Source organism: Ooceraea biroi, chromosome 4 (assembly GCF_003672135.1).
Source record: "Ooceraea biroi isolate clonal line C1 chromosome 4, Obir_v5.4, whole genome shotgun sequence".
Taxonomy (NCBI): Eukaryota; Metazoa; Arthropoda; class Insecta; order Hymenoptera; family Formicidae; genus Ooceraea; species Ooceraea biroi.
Genome location: NC_039509.1, coordinates 8,563,949 through 8,582,331, shown reverse-complemented (window position 1 = coordinate 8,582,331; position 18,383 = coordinate 8,563,949). Strand labels below are relative to the sequence as shown.

At 42.4% G+C, this 18,383-nt stretch overlaps 2 protein-coding genes across 2 annotated transcripts; both read left to right on the top strand.

Annotated features, from left to right (window-relative positions):
• The first annotated feature begins 8,688 nt into the window (after positions 1 to 8,688).
• LOC113561838 lies at positions 8,689 to 9,351 on the top strand. Its single transcript, XM_026969245.1, has one exon. It carries the CDS (start codon positions 8,689 to 8,691, stop codon positions 9,349 to 9,351), a length of 663 nt encoding a protein of 220 aa, XP_026825046.1.
• Positions 9,351 to 12,426, top strand: LOC113561791. Its single transcript, XM_026968994.1, has 3 exons — positions 9,351 to 9,482; positions 9,580 to 10,648; positions 11,810 to 12,426. The coding sequence occupies exons 1-3, from the start codon at positions 9,351 to 9,353 to the stop codon at positions 12,424 to 12,426; spliced, it is 1,818 nt and encodes a 605-aa protein (XP_026824795.1).
• Positions 12,427 to 18,383: the final 5,957 nt, after the last annotated feature.

The window sequence follows — 18,383 nt, the reverse complement described above, 5'->3', positions numbered from 1 at the left end:
ATTTTCATAAGACAAGTGGTAGAAAAAGAAATATTTGGAAAAGATAAAAATCAAAAACTGTCAATAAAAATAGCTAAAACTAACATAGGATCACAAAAAAATTAAGATTTTATACAAATAGCTCTACAAAGAAATGTTTGAAAAGTATCCCTGAAAAGGACTGATTGATTAATTAAATAGCTCTGAAAAGAACTGATTGAAATAGATAGTGTTGCGGCATAGAAGCTTTTGAGGTCTCAAAATATTAATCTACTTTATGTATTTTAAAAAACTCAATATGGCGTCCCAATATAACTCGGATCGTGAAAACGCCTTAGGGAAAACTTGGGTCGCAACGATTATCCGCTTGGATTATATTCATTAATCGCTTGAGTTTGCTGCAATCGCGATAGACTGACTTGGCCACAGTGATACCAGCAGCACGCGGCAGCAGCGGTAGGGATGGAGTGGGGATGGTCTCGCGGCGACTGCACGGCGCAGCCAATTGCAAGTAATGCGATACTCTGGTGCCGTTGAAGCAATGGTCACTATACAGTATTAGACTCGATATACACAACAATTATAATACTTTATGTATCGATTCCAAATCCGGCCACTAAAATAGTCTAGAGCTTCATCGTGCTGAGAAAAATGCAATTAAAGTTATTACTTCTACCTATTATGCGAATATTATGAAAACTGTTGTGAAAAAGTCATATAATCATATTATAACTTATAATATTTCATTTATGCAATTTTCATTATCTTAAATAAATTATATAATCCTAACCCACAAACCCAGAAACACATTAACCCATATTACACTCATAAAGCCTAAACCCATAAACCAGTAATCCATAAACTCTGAATCCATTATTCTACAATCAAGTTTAAGATTTATGGGTTTAAAAGTTAAGGGTTCATGGGTTTAAGGTTACAGTGTTTATGGTTTATGGATTAAGAGTCCATGTGTCTGCAGAATCGTACTCAATAAATTCAATAATAATCAGTAAGAAGGTAAATTGGGTTAAAAGTCGCCATATTGATTTCGCCATTTTAAATTTCGAAAATTAGGCTGCAAATTCGTAATCAGTGACCCCGAAAATCTCTTAGAGATCATTTTCAAGCCGATTCGAGTGATTGTCGACTACTTACATAAGGATCATTGGTCTTATGGTCGCCATTTTGAATCCACCATTTTGAATTTTGTAATTCTGTCTCCAGATTCGTAATCAACGATCTCGAAAACCTCGTAGGAATCATTTTCAAACTGATTTGTCAAGTTTCCGTATTGTAATTCAAAATGTTGTAAGAGCATTCGTGACTTTTGCGGAGTTCAGGCGCCATAGTGGGGCCGCCATATTGAATTTTTCAAAAGGCCACGTTCCATTCGAAAGTACATAAGTAAACGAATATTTTGAGACCTCAAACGTTTTTTTCCATTGTGTTAATTTTTGGAAGGAGAGGTGGCCCGCTTGATGCGAAACGTCCCATATATATATATATATATATACAGGGCGGCCCATTTTAATTTATACAGTCGATTTTTTAAAACACTAAAAGAGATACGAAAAAATGTTTCAGACAAACATGTCACGATTTCGAGGGGGACATAAGATGATACCATTGGTTTGACCTTGAATAGTCGTTTGAAGGTCACGCGAAGATCACCTTCAATTTCTTAAATTGAAACCCCAACTTTTTATTGCAGATCCTTATTCTCCATCGAAAAGTAAGTAACTTTTGTCTGAAACATTTTTCCGAAAAATGTCATCTTATGTCCTTAAAATGTCCTCAAAACTCATCTTGAAGATCATTTTAAGGACATAAGATGACATTTTTCGGAAAAATGTTTCAGACAAAAGTTGCATGTTTTCTCGCGTAGAATCCGAATCCGTAATAAAAAAATACCATGTCTCATTAAAAAAAAATTTCAGACCGGAAGTTAGAATTTCGATAAACAATGACCCGTCTAGTTGTATCCACATTCTCTGTCGTGTATGGAGATCAACGTTCGAACAGTGTATTGTCGAATACCGATTTACGTAATCACGTTTGACATTGTCAATATTCGTCGGTGTCCGCAACAAATATTGCGTGCTATGTGACATGGCGGAGCAACGAGGTGTCGAGGTACGGAAGCACAAGTGCTACAAAAACTTCGACTCCAATGCAAGCTCAACAAGAATGGAGAGTGATGCCATTGTGGAAGGTTTTAAAAGTAGCCTTGAAATACATGGATTAATATACAAAACACTGATTGCCGATGGCGACAGCAGCGTATATAATTCCATTAGGCATAATGCACCGTACCACGACATGAATATAGTGGTGCGAAAGGTAGAATGCACCAATCATTTACTTTGCAACCTATGCAAAAAGCTGAAAGCTGTCGCACGAACGACTATGCCAAAGGCAATGATGCATAGGAAGCGTGATTTTGTACAGTTACGAAATGTTGTGGACCAGAACATTTTAGCAATGCGCAAAGAAATTTTGCGAGTAGCCACTGTACGAAATCAAGAAACACAAGCTCACCATATGAAGGCTAAGGAATTACTTGAAGACATTTTAAATATTCCTAGCCATATCTTTGGTGAGCATAAGCGATGCAGAGAACGTGGTGTACACCAAGACCTCTGCAATAATAAGAATAATTATGTGCCGTCTCTGAAACACTGCGGTCTGTTTCAACAGATTTACAGTGCTGTCAAGTGGCTCAGTACTTGCTCCGATAGTTTGTTATTGAATGTAACAAACAATCCTGCAGAGTCATTTAATTCGATAATCTGCAAGGAAATTGGTGGCAAATGCATACATTTCGGCAAACGAGGTTCTTATAACGCTCGAATTGCGGGAAGTGTTGTGCAATATAATACACAACAAGTTCTTACACAGATTCATGAAAACATGTGTAAGGATGTTCCTGCTGTTGTCGCCGATTTAGAAAACCGACAACTAAAAATTGCCAGAAATAAAGAATGTAGAGAGGTGCAGGGAAGAAAAAGGTTTAAACGAGATGCAGGACCAGATTCTTATTACGACCCACACTCGCAAAAACCAGATCTTCCACCTCATGTTTTTGAGCAATTGCAGCAACATCATGCTGAAAAGTTGCTCGAAAATACTAATAATCGTGGTGAAATTGAATGCCAGACAAGAGGTCAAAGTGATTGCGAATTGTGGCAGTCATTGAGACGTGAAATGTTGACGGCATCCAATTTTGGAATCGTATGTCGCTTGAGACAAACAACACCTTGCGCTGCGACTGTCAAAACCATTTTATTTCCTCCGTCCTTGGAGACCGCTGCCATGAAATATGGACGCGACATGGAGGAAATTGCAAGAAAGGAGGTTGCTGCAAAGTTAAAGAAGGATATTAAACCATGTGGATTATTCATTGATTATGAAAATCCATGCTTGGGTGCTTCTCCTGACGGTCTTATTGATGAAGATGGTCTTGTCGAGATCAAATGTCCTTTGTCAGCTGAGAATTTAACAGCTGAAGAGGCTTTGCAGAAATTGCCTTAATTAAAAACCGTCTTTGACAAAAAGAATCCTGATACAATGAATCAGAAGCACCGATTTTATTATCAGGTTCAAGGTCAATTGAACATCGCACGGCGGGAATATTGCATTTTTGCAGTGTGGACGCCAAAAAGCTGCAAAATAGTGCGTGTTAGCAGAGACGCTGTTTTTTTGAAAAACAAAATGCTACCTCTCCTAACACGTTTCTATTACGAATGCATGCTTCCGGAAATATTGGACAGTTGCCACAATAGGCACATGCCAATAAGAAATCCGAACTACATAACTGAAGCGATACAGGCAAAAAATGCATGTACAAAAAGAAATAGTCCATCTCGAGATATCAGTACAGATGAATCTGCTGAACAGCAGAGTCCAATAACAGCTGTCGCTGTTTCTACTTTAGAAAGGCAAGATAATGATTGCATCATAATCAGTCATTCAAAGCATAATTTTACTGATGAAGATGTAAAGAAATTTAAAACAACTCTGGACGACACAATCATTGCTCTCTCTTTGCTGGAGCAGAATATTTTACCTATGCATAGCAAATTGAACGATGAATCATTAAATGCATTTTTACGCGTCGTCAGAGAGACGTCTCCTTTCGAGACACAAAGCGTGCAGTATCTCGAGTTCCCTAAGCTTATTGACGCTAGTAATAGTGACAAAAGCATACAGATAATTGGAGGAAATTGTACCGATCACTGGCGGTGCATTTTTTTCGACGGTTCGAAACTGCATGTGTATGACAGCATACCTCGCTGTACATACAAGAAATTAGCGGAGCAGGAAAAACATTATATTCGTCTACGTTTTCCTCAAGTAAGCGTAGGTGATATAATTTTTGAGAAGGTGCAAACACAACCGGACAGCACGTGTTGTGGTATTTATGCCGCCGCTTTCGCTACTTCTATAGTGTTGGGAAGAAATCCATGCGAAGAAATATATTCAAAAGATATAGGAGCGCATGAGGTGTCATTTAGTTACTATTTTGCAAAGTAACAAATTGACGCCATTTCCAACACGATAAATGTTTATCACAAAAATAAAGTCAGATGCGGTAAATCGTGAGCTGGTATTTACGAAAAATAAAGTCAGATGCGGTAATTCGTGGGCTGGCATTTACAAAAAATAAAGTCAGATGCGGAAATTCGTGCACTGACATGTACAAAAAAATCACACAAGAAACGATCTACTCGTAGCCTGACATGTAGAATAATTAGTCAGGAACGGTTTACCTCGTGAACTGGTATCTACCTGAAATAACGTTAGAGGCGGTTCACATGAAAATAATGCTCAAAATAACAATTTGAAGCATCACATACGTGGTATTGCATGTGACATAAATACAGTCCGACATTTATTGCTCGATGTGTGCGAAATATGCGCCAACTCTTCTTGCAAATAAAGTGCGTTACTGTTCACACGCCTCGTATGAACAATCGGAGAGACGAAAAAATATATGGTTGCGTTCTCACGAGAATGGGCGATGGAGGGGCCCATTCTTTTTTTCATATTATTTTATATATAACAATTGAATATGTAATTGTTACATTACATATGTACACATACATTTATACATCATATATACAGGGTGTTTCATTTTAAGTGGTATGGTCGATTATCTCGCGAATCGATGATTTAATGGAAAAATTTTCCCAACAAAAGTTGCATGGCTTGAAGGGGGACACATGATGGAAATGTGGACTTGACCTTGAGGGAACGTGCCAATGTCATATGGAGTTCAACGTTGTTTTTTTAAACGGAATTCCATACTTTTTATTGCAGATTCTGATTCTTCGTCGAAAAGTAAGTAACTTTTGTCTGAAACAGTTTTTTTTAAAACGCCCTCCTTATCCCGAAAACTTAGGTTAAACCTTTGGCGGACCAATGATAATACTCGCTTTATAACAGACACGGAAGTTTTTTTTTTATTTTACTGTTTACCGTCAGCATTAGCGTTACCCAGTGTGCACCACGTGGAGGTTGCTGATCGGTTTTGCATACCTTGTGCCCCTGAAAAAGACCGATTGCTCCGCTTTAAACTACTCCATGAGATGTTCAAAATGTCCTCCAGCATTGTCTAAACATACGAGGACTGTTTGATAAGTACCCGATGACTACCATTAGATATCAGAGCAGAGGTGCCGGCGCGGTACCCTCTCCACTTCGCTTGCCCTCACCACGTCGCGCTGAGGATCTGTGATCGATCTTGCCTTAGTTGGCTGAATGTAGAACACACGCATACGCACGACCGCGCGCACGCATACACACAAACACACGCACGCACATACTGATGGTAAACAGTAAAATAAAAAAAAACTTCCGTGTCTGTTATAAAGCGAGTATTATCATTGGTTTGCCAAAGGTTTAACCTAAGTTTTCGGGATAAGGAGGGCGTTTTAAAAAAAACTGTTTCAGACAAAAGTTACTTACTTTTCGACGAAGAATCAGAATCTGCAATAAAAAGTATGGAGTTCCGTTTAAAAAAACAACGTTGAACTCCATATGACATTGGCACGTTCCCTCAAGGTCAAGTCCACATTTCCATCATGTGTCCCCCTTCAAGCCATGCTACTTTCGTTGGGAAACTTTTTCCATTAAATCATCGATTCGCGAGATAATCGACCATATCACTTAAAATGAAACACCCTGTATATATATAATATTTTATATTTATTTTATGCTTTTTCAATACTTATATGCACTTCCTGTTGCATATTTTCGTTGCAACACAACGTGGATAACGCATACATTACCGCATTGCACACCGCGGTGTATGCAAAAAAGCCAGATGCGGTAATACGTGAGCTGGCATTTACAAAAAATAGTCAGATGCGGTAATACGTGATCTGACAGTTAGTTAATGCCGTTTACAAAAAATAAAGTCAGATGCGATAATACGTGAGCTGGCATTTACAACCAGAGACGTTTCATAATTTACTACTTTCTATTGCAAATTTTGGTTGCAACAGAACGCTAATTACGACGCTGTTGTGCATGCATTACTGCACTACACATCACATTATCGAAATAATGTTGGGACGCTGGCTGCAGTCCAGTTGACATTACAAATATTTCGAAATACTGTGTATTTCTTTTCTTCTTTCTAAGAAAAAGAACGAGAAATAAAGAGTATTTCGAAACATTTGTCATAAATGTCACATTTTCCCAACATGTCGAGAATATCAACTATGTCGGTAATTTGCCGACTTCGTTATCTATGTTACCGATTTAGTTACATCTAAATGATGGCGCTTTCGCGACGGAGTTCGGCTGTCACTCCAGGATCCCCTTAAGAGGTTAAAGAAGAATCTAACCTAGCTTAAGTGCTTTGAAAGTTTTAAGTGCTGAGAAAATTTGTGATAATATAAAAGGAGAACAAAGAAAAGGATCTTGCAGCTGAATATCTGCTCGCTGGTAGCAGTATATTGGGAATTCTGAGGCTGACTCTTTATACAAGAAAAGTATTGCTAATGCCATGACTGTCTTCTCTGCAATTAAAACTATCTTATTCATGAGGTACGTTTACTAAGATAATATCTAAAAGAATTTAACATTTTATATAGTATTTATAGTAGCTTTCTTTTCTATTTTTTCTTAATTGCTTAATTATGCTTTTTTGTACATAGGTTTTTGGCGAAATATCCTCCAGTACAAAAATAGTGTAATAGAGACGTGTCGTTATCTGTGGAATTCGCACATGTCTATTGTACATTCCATGTTGTCAAGTCAGAGTAATGTCAAGCAGCGCAAAGTGGTATTAAAGTTGCTTGCAGCGATAGTGTCCTTGGATGGTAACTTGGAAAAAATAAATCGAGAAGAAACAAAGAAAGACTACGTTGTAAGTATAAAAAAGTTGATCAATTATTTACTATTTTCTACTTTTTACTAACATTCACATACTTTTCAGATCAAGAGGTTGTGCTTAGCTGCTAAAGGAAGTACTGATAAAGAATGCGCCAAACGAGTAATGGAAAAATTAATGTCCAATCATGTTGGTACTTTTTATAGTTGGCAAGAAGTGCTGGAAAAAAATTCGTTTAAAAACACTATTATGATGGAAACTGTAAGACGTAAGTATCTTATAATTCTGATTGTTATGTTCATATTCACTCTGCCCATGTCACCAAAACTGTTTTTTATTTTTCGCAGTTGCAATAAAGAAACTTCGCCATGATGTGAACATGGTCACAACTGAAGATTCAATAAAAGACTGGCTCAAATCGCGAAAATTTGTCAAAAATAATGCTGTTGCTAATATTGAATAGTGAAAAGTGTTTGAAGTGTGAAAAGAAATCATTATTGATAGCATCGACAGCAGCTCTACGAGAATGTTGCACCTTTTTCAATATACGGCTACCGTTGTTTTAGTTTTTCACATGTGTTACGTCTAGAGCTCCGTGAGCTCGAGGAAGGGCGCAACCAGACGCCTCTCGAGGTACGTTGGCACACAACCGCAGTACCTCGTGTGTTCGAACCAAGCACACCCTGGAAAAGTCCAGGTAGTGCATCCGGGTGCATCAGCCCGGAAAGGAGATACTCGACAGAATACGCAATCGACACTGGATGTTCTAGAGTCATCACAACAATCCTCCATGGCACAGGAGATTACAGCTACAGTGGTACGCACAGTAATGGATACACTACAAAAAAGTGGTGTTATAGGTCGGAAACGCCGTGACGCTAGTAGTCGTAGTGTTAGCAGAGGCAGGCAAACAGCCTCTCGCAGTGTCTCTCGCGACCCTTCGCGCGGCCGCCGTTACAGAGACTCTTATGATGGCCCGACGAATGACCCGTACTACTTACCGGAAGGCTGGCCCCCCGCTGACCGCTACGGATATGACGAGGCCTACCCGCCGTTGCCCCCCCCCCCCCGACGAACGGAACCGCAACAAACGGGATATGTTGAACCAATGGTAGAACGTCGTCGTATTCCCCAGCCCCCGTCACAACAGAGAGCATACCCCTCTCGAAACGATCGCGCTGAGTATTTGATGAACGTTACGGACTACAAGACGCCTACCGGCCCTGGAAAGAACCTCCTCCGGATGAACGCGGTCGTACTCGAGATATGCGGTGCCCTCCCCCGCACCTCAGTCGTAACAGTTACGCGAGCAGAACAGGGCCCCTCTTACGCGGAAACCCTTAAAGAAGCGAAGCAACAACTCCCCCTGTATGGGGCTTGATAAAACTAGAGTGCGTTACACCAACACAGGTGCCTTACTAATAGAAGTGGGTGGCCCTGATAATAAGGACCACGCTGATAACCTAGCCGTGAAACTCCGCGAAATTCTTCGCGATGGTGCTCGAGTTGCTCACCCCACTAAAATGGTTGAACTGAGATTCGTCGGTCTTGATGATTCCGTTACATCGGACGAAGTCGCGCAAGTAATTGCCACGGTTGGCGAATGCACAACGCAAGAGGTACGAGTGGGTCAAATCAAGCCAATGCGTAACCGACTAGGAATCGTCTGGGCCCAATGCCCGTTAACTGCTGCCATCAAGGTCGCAAACCAGAAGAAAATTTGCTTAGGATGGATGATGGTCAAGGCGGAGCTTATGAAAGCCAAACCATTGAAGTGTTATCGCTGCTTAGAAGTCGGTCACGTTGCCCAGAATTGTACAAGAACGGACCGGAAGGGCATCTGCTACCGCTGCAGCACGACTGGTCATAGATCGGCAGATTGTCTGGCAACCCCGTACTGTGTCCTCTGTAAAGAAGCAGGAGTTGCGGCAGATCACCGCATAGGGAGCGCAGCATGCCACCAGAGTAACGCTGTTGCAATGAGGGCTGATCGGAGGAATGGCCCACCAGATGCATCTATACCGACACGCTAATGGACGTTTTGCAACTTAATTGCAATCATGCGAAGGCGGCCCAGGACTTAATGCTGCAACTGATGATGGAACGAAATATCCCAGTAGCAATACTTGCCGAACCCTATCGAACTGAGGGCGCGGGCAAGTGGGCAAGTAGCCTCGATGGTACATGTGCAGTGTTCTTACGTGCCACTGACCACCCTTGCACGTAGAAAGTCCTGAACTGTGGATATAGATTCGTTTTAGTCGCTGTTAATGATGTTCTTTTGGGATGTCCTCTTTGTTCGATTGGGCTGCTATTTTTCACCCAATAAACCGCTACGCGAGTTCGAGTATTATCTAAAGTCCCTGGAAGCGTCTGTAAGGATTAATAGCCATAAAAAATTAGTAGTCGCAGGGGACTTTAATGCACGCTCTATTGAATGGGGCGATAAACGCACATCTGCCCGGGGAAAGCGTCTCAGCGAATGGATGGCAACAAATTCGCTACAATTATTTAACACCGGTTGTTCACCAACGGTCGTTCGTCCTCAAGGCACTTCAGTAGTAGACACGACGTGGGGTACACCATCAATCGCTCCATTCCTTTCCATGTGGAAAGTCTCAGAAGAGATGTTATCGGACCACAGAGCAATACTATTTCACATTTCGAAGTTGTCCGCGGGGCGAGAGTGCGAATTTATATTACAGGAGACTAGATGGGTCCTTAAACAAATGGACCCCGAAAAGTTGACAACTATGCTTGAATTCGCTTCCTGGGCCACAATGATCCCAGACATGACACTACCGCCGGATGCGCGGGCGGCGGACCTAGTAGAGAAGGTCACCGATATTTGCGACGTAGTAATGCAACGGGTTCGACGCCCGCCCAATCGACGTCGCGTTCACTGGTGGACCCCTGTAATAGCAAAAGCAAGACGGTCGGCTAACGCGGCTCGCCGTAAATATACTAGAGCACGTAAAGGTAAAAACGTAAGTAAAATTAATACAACTAGATTGGCATATGTTAACGCACGTAAGGAATATCGAAATAAAATTCTGAAAGCGCAACAAGAGGCATGGCAAAACCTGCTGGCACAAGTAAATGCTGACCTGTGGGGGCGTCCTTACCGAGTCGTGCTCCAACGCTTGAGACCACGTGGTTTGGGACCGCTTGATACTCTCTCCCACCAGGATGTGCAGGAGATTGTCTCCACACTCTTCCCGGCTGGACAGCAAAATGTGGCCCGATTGGCCGCAACAGGAGAGGCAACCAGACACACACCTGGGGATCCCTGGGATACCCCGTACGAGGTCACCCGATCGGAACTCGAACGTATTATGAACAATGTCACGTCCACCGCCACCGCAGAATTAAAAATGTCGTTTTACAATAACAATCTCCAGCGTTAGACTATATATAGTAATAATTGCGAGCGCTAGATCATAAGGAAAAACACTTGAACAAATCCCAACGCCATTGGCCAAGTATTTGCACTAGTTCGAAAATAAACCAATCAGAAGCTGTTACATATCACTAACACTATTGGACAAAACTTGGGAATTGGGCAAGTTCTTAGAGTAAGGTTTGGACAAGTTACTAAAATCCTAGTTCGGAACTAGACCAATCAGACGACGCTAGTTATAACTGACGTCACCAGCTCTAGTTCCTAGTTACAACTCGGAACGCCACCCGACGGAACTAGACAACACGAATCTCTATATATACTCGGAACACCCGCTGCGATCCCTCTCTTGTGCAGCAGCCGTCGTCGAGGTAATACCTCCAAACCTTCCTCGCATCCCTCCGGGGTCTAGTGTTAGATTCTATTTTCATTACTAACCTCAAAGTTTTAACCGCGAATCAACCCACAACCAAGTTCCATTTATTCAACCATTATTGTATCGACCACTATCATTACTATTATTTGTAACTAATAATTAAGCGTTTATAGATATCGCTACATTTATCGTAGAGTCTTTTATATTTTTAACAACGTATGTAAACTCGACTTTTCCTTTCGAGAGTATTCAATTATACATATTAATAATTGTAATTACTGTTTATTTAATTTTCTCATCCATTCTTCCCATTTCCTTCAGTGAACTTAGTAACAAATAAGTGTGCGCGTTTTAAAATACGAAGTTGTGGTGCATATTACAAACAATCTACCACGAGAAGGACGACCACGAGGCAGCTAAACTAACCTCCAGATCCAGTAGACGCACGCTACGCTAGAGTTTTAACCTCCAAGACCATGTGGCCAGCAACGGTGAGTACAACTTATATTTACATTTAAGGCCACTGCTATATTGTTGCTTACGTAATTCAAACCATTAATTATTCACTTCGGTCGTGCCACCTTATTATTCCAGCCACGTGTTGTCGTGAGATATAACCTCAACGTGTATTATTTGAGCCACGTGTTCGTCGTGAAATATAACCTCTCTCGTAAAACATAACCTCTTCTTGGGCGAATAACGCCCATTTCTCGAGCGGACGCTCGCTCACTACGACCTGGTTTCCAGACACCGAGACCCCCCCGTCGACATCGCGCCGGGAAGAAGAAGAGGGCAAGGATCGAAACCCTTTTGCAAAAACGTCGCGAGGCATTCGAGAGATTTCTACTTGGATTAACCGAGCCATCAATCGATACACCCTCGCTGAGCGAAACTTCGCCCAGCCAACCTACTACACTCCTCCGAGACGAGCCGTTGGCAGCAGAGACTCGTACACCACCCCCGGGCGAACGAACGCCTTCCCCGATAGGATCAGAGTGGTACGAGCCCACCACACCCCCTTACCCTGCTCTAGAAGTCCAGCGACGAGAAGCGGAGCGACCACAGCGGGCAAACGCTCCCTCCCGACCGATCATCCGGTCGATTGAGATCACCCGCCGAGCGCCTACCCCTTCACCTCTAATCGAAGTCATTGATTTGACTTACGATCCCGACACGACCGAGGAGCTGGAAACCATTCATCGTCCCCCCGAGAACGATACTATTCAGCCCCAGGTGATTACCATAGAACGGTTAATTCGGGTAACCTCCACAGAACCAGTAACAAATGAAACAGCTACGACCGAATTCCCCGAGGAAATGGAGTTTGTTTAATAAACTTACCGAAGTAGTGTAAGCTAACCAACTGTATGCATATTTCTTCTACCTTACCCCTCCTACCCTATTCCCTACGACAAATCGAAGAGCGAACATCGCTTCTTGGGGCATGCACCACCCTTCCTGTCCCGGTCAGCTTAACAGAACTTACTTATCCCGGAAGCGGGCGCAATAACGTGTGATGTGCCGCTTCATAACGCGTAGATTTAACCTCTCCCGACCTCCTCCTCCCATACTGGATCATCAATTGCGGACCACCGCCACTTCGTGTATGAAGTATTCAGCCTACTTCCATCCAGAGTCTAGAAAATTGTTCTGTCTGAATTGCTTTACCAACGCCATTTCCACTTCAGAGAAATTAAATTGTGAGCTAATACAGAAGCACGATTTAGTGGTAGGATTCACACGATACATTCCTACGTGCCACAATTGCAGAAGTAACCTTGCGTCTTACTCTCCGGTGCTAAGTTGCGATACCTGTGCGCGCGAATATTCGGCACTGCTCAGTTTGTTACAGGCAGCCGGTGAAAGTATTCTCGATTTTCCCGACCCGACCGTGGTACGGGTACAGGGCGACGAAATAAGCACTCTAGCTCTTGAACCCGGCGATAACTGGACCCGTTTCCCTCTACGAAATTACTCCGATCGCGGTATCCCCGGGGAGAATTCTCGGATTCGTTAATACTCGAAAACAGTTATCCAGCCCCGTGTCATTGCCCGAGTTAATCAACAACCGCGGCCGGTCGGGACGTAACAAGTGTAAGATCGAAATCGACAGGACGGTCTATTACTGCGGGATGCATTCGCACGTGTCAATGGTACACAATGGAAGACGCGAATACATCCGAGAGACATCCGCTGGTACCTGTAAGAGGCTGATAGAGACTGGAACTATATTCCTGGGTAACAACGCACTGTTCACCAGGATCAAGGTCAACTCAACCTCTTCACACAGCATCACCTTCGCCGGAACCATCGGGACCGACGGACGATGCTCGGGCACGCAATTCAGCGACCCCTACGGGACCTGGGACAACGCCGTCCTTTAGGCAACCGTCAAATTTACCATCAAAAGCTTCCAGATACCGGTCAAACACTCTTCGAATGAAGTGATCTTACCATCCGGTGTCCGATGCAAATCCTCGGAGGGCGAGTGCCGCGATGCCGACGGAACTGAAACATATATAACCATCGCATCCTCTGATAGTTGCCGGTTCAATCAATATGACGCGTTATACGAAGGTACGGCACACAAGCTGACGCCGAAAACAGGACAGGAAGCTCCGGTCATATATACGGTTACGACAAAAGAAACGACGTTCGCTCTCGCCAGGACTACCGATTTCGACCTGTGTGGATATCGAATCATTCAAACTGAACACCCAAAACTCTTCATCCTGAAAACAAAAAGAGGACGGACGTTCAAGGCACGTACAAGAGTCTCGATCGACAACTTGGACATCTTTTCCTACGTAAATTCTAAATTTATTTATGTGGAAAAGCATTTGAAGACACAACTCACCCAACTGTATCGCGACATCATGGAACAGAAGTGTTGCCAGTAATACACTCAAACGTATCCTACTTCTTGTCGCCGAGATCACGGATACTCCTGAAGGTGGGAACACCGAAAGATTGCAACGAACTTCTCCCCACCATGTTCCGGATGCACGATTCCTGGTACAAACTGATGCCGCGACCGGTAGAAGCACTGCCGCCGCCAACGATCGAGCCGCTTACCAAGCCCAAGTGGAAATACATAATCCCCTCGGCTCTAGCCACGAGTGGCATCTATTCCACGGACGATCTGGATCGACTGCGGAACCACATAATGTTTCCTGTCGAGAAACCGTCCACACTAAACACGCTTGCTCAGGGAGCAATGGGCCACGCGATACCCGCAAACACCATATCATTGTACAATATGTTGGACGAAAAATCGTTGGAGAAAATAGCGGAGAGCACTGGAGAACGTCTCTGGAAAGGTTTCATCACATTCGGATCGGCCAGCGCGGGAGTACTCGCAATCATCTTAATAATAAGACTACTCAAACTAGTCGTTGACTCAATCATATGCGGATACGCACTCCACTCCATCTACGGATGGAGCCTTCACCTGTTGGGCGCCATCTGGAGCTCAATCACACACCTTCTCCTCCACCTCGGCGCACGGATAGACACCGAAGCCGGTAAAGAAGCAGACGTGGAGGCCCCGAAACACGAGATGCAGCCATTAGTCCCGGAAAAAGAGCTAGTGAACAGTGCAAAGTGCAGTGGTGAAAACGAAAAAGAAAACACTATCATGATAAGAGATTATGGTGAACTGAATAAATACTTGCAAGCAAGCGGTAGACCATAAGAATTAAAACATAAAAGCGCTAGACCTTAAGAGTATTATACGCAAACAGCGAAACGACAATATTAGGATATTCCGGAAAATGCTGGATTATAACATCCAACATTTTCTTTTAAGGGGGGAGGTGTCACGTCTCGGTAAAAAATCGAACTTTCTCTTTTCTCTCAACGGTCCGAACGACGCGCATAAGACGCACCTCGGAACTGCCATGTTGCCGGTACTCCTACTTCCACGAGGGACGTCCCACTCTCCAACCCACTCTCATGAGAGAGGGGACCCCCACTACCGAACCGCCGCAGCACCGAGCCGCCGAAAACAAAGGACCTCATTGCAGGACCGGAAAAGTTCAGTTCGACTCGCGACTCAGAACCAAGAGGTTCACTCGACACTCAAGGGCCACGGTTAGCCTTTTTCTATTTCAATCTCTAATTCGAACTTAAAACTTTTTCATTCCTTCGTATTTCGACTTAGAATATTTTCCAATCTTCGTATTTTGACTTAGAATATTTTTCAACCCTCGTATTTCAGAGTTATCTTACAAGGGAACGTTCCTATGGTTGTCGCGGGTTTCAGAACCAACTATGTTTTTTAGATAGAAGGTCTGTAGGTATGTTTATATATAAAATTTTAGCTGCTATGGATAATAGGGAAAGCCATTAGAGTTTTGTTTGTTTCATGATTGAACCTCTCTTAAATCGTAAGATCTATTAGAAAGACTATTAGCTAGGCACGTGAACAGCTATTGGATGCGAGGCAGAATCACGTGTTCATGTTGTTAGCCTTATGTATGCGAGTCTGACCATTATTTGGGTACCTGACGTATGTCGTACAAGTCCTGAAAATTTAAGTCGACATAGCGCACGTCGTTAACGCAGTTCGAACTAATATTACTGCTAACGTAAATCATGACTCCAGCAATAGTATTGAAGTTGTTGGCTGATGGTTTCGGCTTATCGGAGGACACACCAAGTCAAAAGGATCTTATCATATTTGAACAAATAAAAAAGGATTTGCTTCTGGAGGAAATCATTGTTGAACAAGTAAATACACTTATTCTTAATGACGTATCATCTGATGAAGAGGAAACAGTAAGCGACTTTGGAGATGAAACAGATACTCCAACATACGATGAGCTAATATCACAAAGCGAGGAAAGCAGCAGTGATTCATCATACGCACCATCACCAAAGAAATCGCAATCCACATTTCCGGTAGGATACTTGGCGGATGCGTACAAAATCTGGACTAAACAACCAAGGGAGAAAGATGGCAACTTCGATCCTCCTCATCTATGTCCTCCAGGTTTAGCTATTGACTCTTCTCCTAGAGCCAACTTCAACACTGTTATGGCACAAAAGAGAAGAATAAAAAACAAAACTGTGCTTCAAAAATTTGAACAAGGATTGAAAATTCCTAGTCATAGAAAATTTCTTCTGCAACAGTTAAATAGTGTTCGATTATTTTCTTCAAATGCGTACTAAAAATGCAATTATTCACGACAGGACAATTAGGCTTTGGGCAATGCAAATAAAAAAGCGCATTGATCTGGAAAATAAATTAAATTTCAAGGCATCCGAATCATGGATCAGAAAATTTAAAAAGCGAAATAAGATCGTTTCTCGGAAAATAACCCATAAAGTTAGCAAATCATGTTTCCAGGAATTAAGCGATTGTGAGGCAAAAGCGAAAACATTTGTTAATAATGTGCGAACATTAATTGAAAAGTACAAGATAAACGATGAAGATGTGCTTAACGCAGATCAGTCGCGCTTCGAAAAAGAATTTCAATCTGGAAGAACCCTTGCCACTAAAGGAATCAAGCGAGTCTTGGGGTCAATGGGTTCCATTTCTGCAACAACCCATTCCTACATGATTATGCCGGTCATCACTATGAATGGAACTCTTCTGCCTCACATGTATATTTTAGTATCTGAAGGAACTGGAAAATTTCCTGCAAACATGACCATTGATCTTCCAAATATCAAAGCATATCCAGGCAAGTCAGCAAACATGTCCAAACAAGATTTGAAAGTTTTTTTGGAAGAAGTTTTGTGGCCAGACCTTAAAGGAAAAGAGCAAGTGTTGCTGTTAGTCGATTCCTGGACATCAAACAAGGATGATGATCTTTACAACGAAACTGTTCCTGACGGAGTCGAATTCATGAAAATGCTGATCCCAGCAAAATGTACGGGACTAGTGCAGCCTGCGGAGTTTACTTCTTTCGCTCTTATAAGAATATGGTTAAATTCATAACCGATACTGTGTTGGGAACATCAGAAATTAACTTTTGGCATAGGGACCACTTTCTCCGTCTTCAGTCTTTCGTTCACTACCAATTTTCAGCGCCTCGATTTCAAAATCTAATACGTTTTGCATTTTATAAAAGTGGATATATTAACACTCATCATGGATATTTCCAAACACCTCTCGAGTATTGCTTTGAATCGGGTTTAATTGAAGAATGTTGTGCAGAAGATTGCGATGAAACAGCATTCATCAAATGTGCTCATTGCGAAAACCACTTTTGTTTAGATCATGCGTTAATTAAAACTCTTCACATTTTTTGTCTTTTTTGATAAATTGTAATGTAGGCGCGCGCGCGCGCGCACACACACACACACACACACACACACAAATATACATATAAATACATATTGTATAAATAAATTGACAGATTTTCATTACATTCCTTTACATTATAAATATATTTTTATTTATAGCCCATAGCAGCTAAAATTTTAGCATTGGTCAGTATTCATTGAGTACTTTCGAACGATGTATCACACATTACGTTTTTTGCGACAACGCTTCGGACCCTTCCCTTGTTAGATTTAAACGTTAGCATTGATAACCGTAGTAGTTAACTTAAATTTTGTAAGAACAATTGTATTTCCACCAATTCATTTTATTAGAATATATGTATTTTGTGTGCTTGAATTTATGTTTTATTTTTATTTTTTTTTCTGACCACCAAGCCGATTTGATCATAATTCAGCGACCATAAATTTTACGCAGACTTACCTCACTTTCGGTCATTGTGTGTGTGTGTGTGTGCAACCAATTAACGAGCCTACAGTGCGGACAACGCACGTTGGTCTCCATTCCGCTGAGCTGACAGTCTTACAGTGCGGACAACGCACGGGGCGGTCACTCGGTAACGCACCCCTTTCCGCACCACTCTCAACACAAGGTACACTCTAACTGAGGCGCGCACGTTTAACAGTAACTTTTGCATAAATGACGAAGTTCTAATGCCGAAAACGAGACGAGGAGGAAAGAAACACCGTGCAAGACGTTTAGCTCGTATATTTTCTACCTTAGAATCAGTGAACACCGTCGTCTCGCAGTATTACGGCATCGAGCCTCACTACATTGATCCAGAATACGAGGCACTTTTCCGACCACGCGACCGTGACACTAACAGTAATATCAATAATTCGATCATAACGCGACTCACGAAACCGAGAGTGACCAGCAACTCTGTCGTATCACACCGAGTGATTCTAATCACGAACGGAAGCAACGAAGCCACGTGGGCAACGAGACTGGTCCCCATTTCATGCAACCTGCGGTACCCTCTGTGCCAGGATATTCCCGA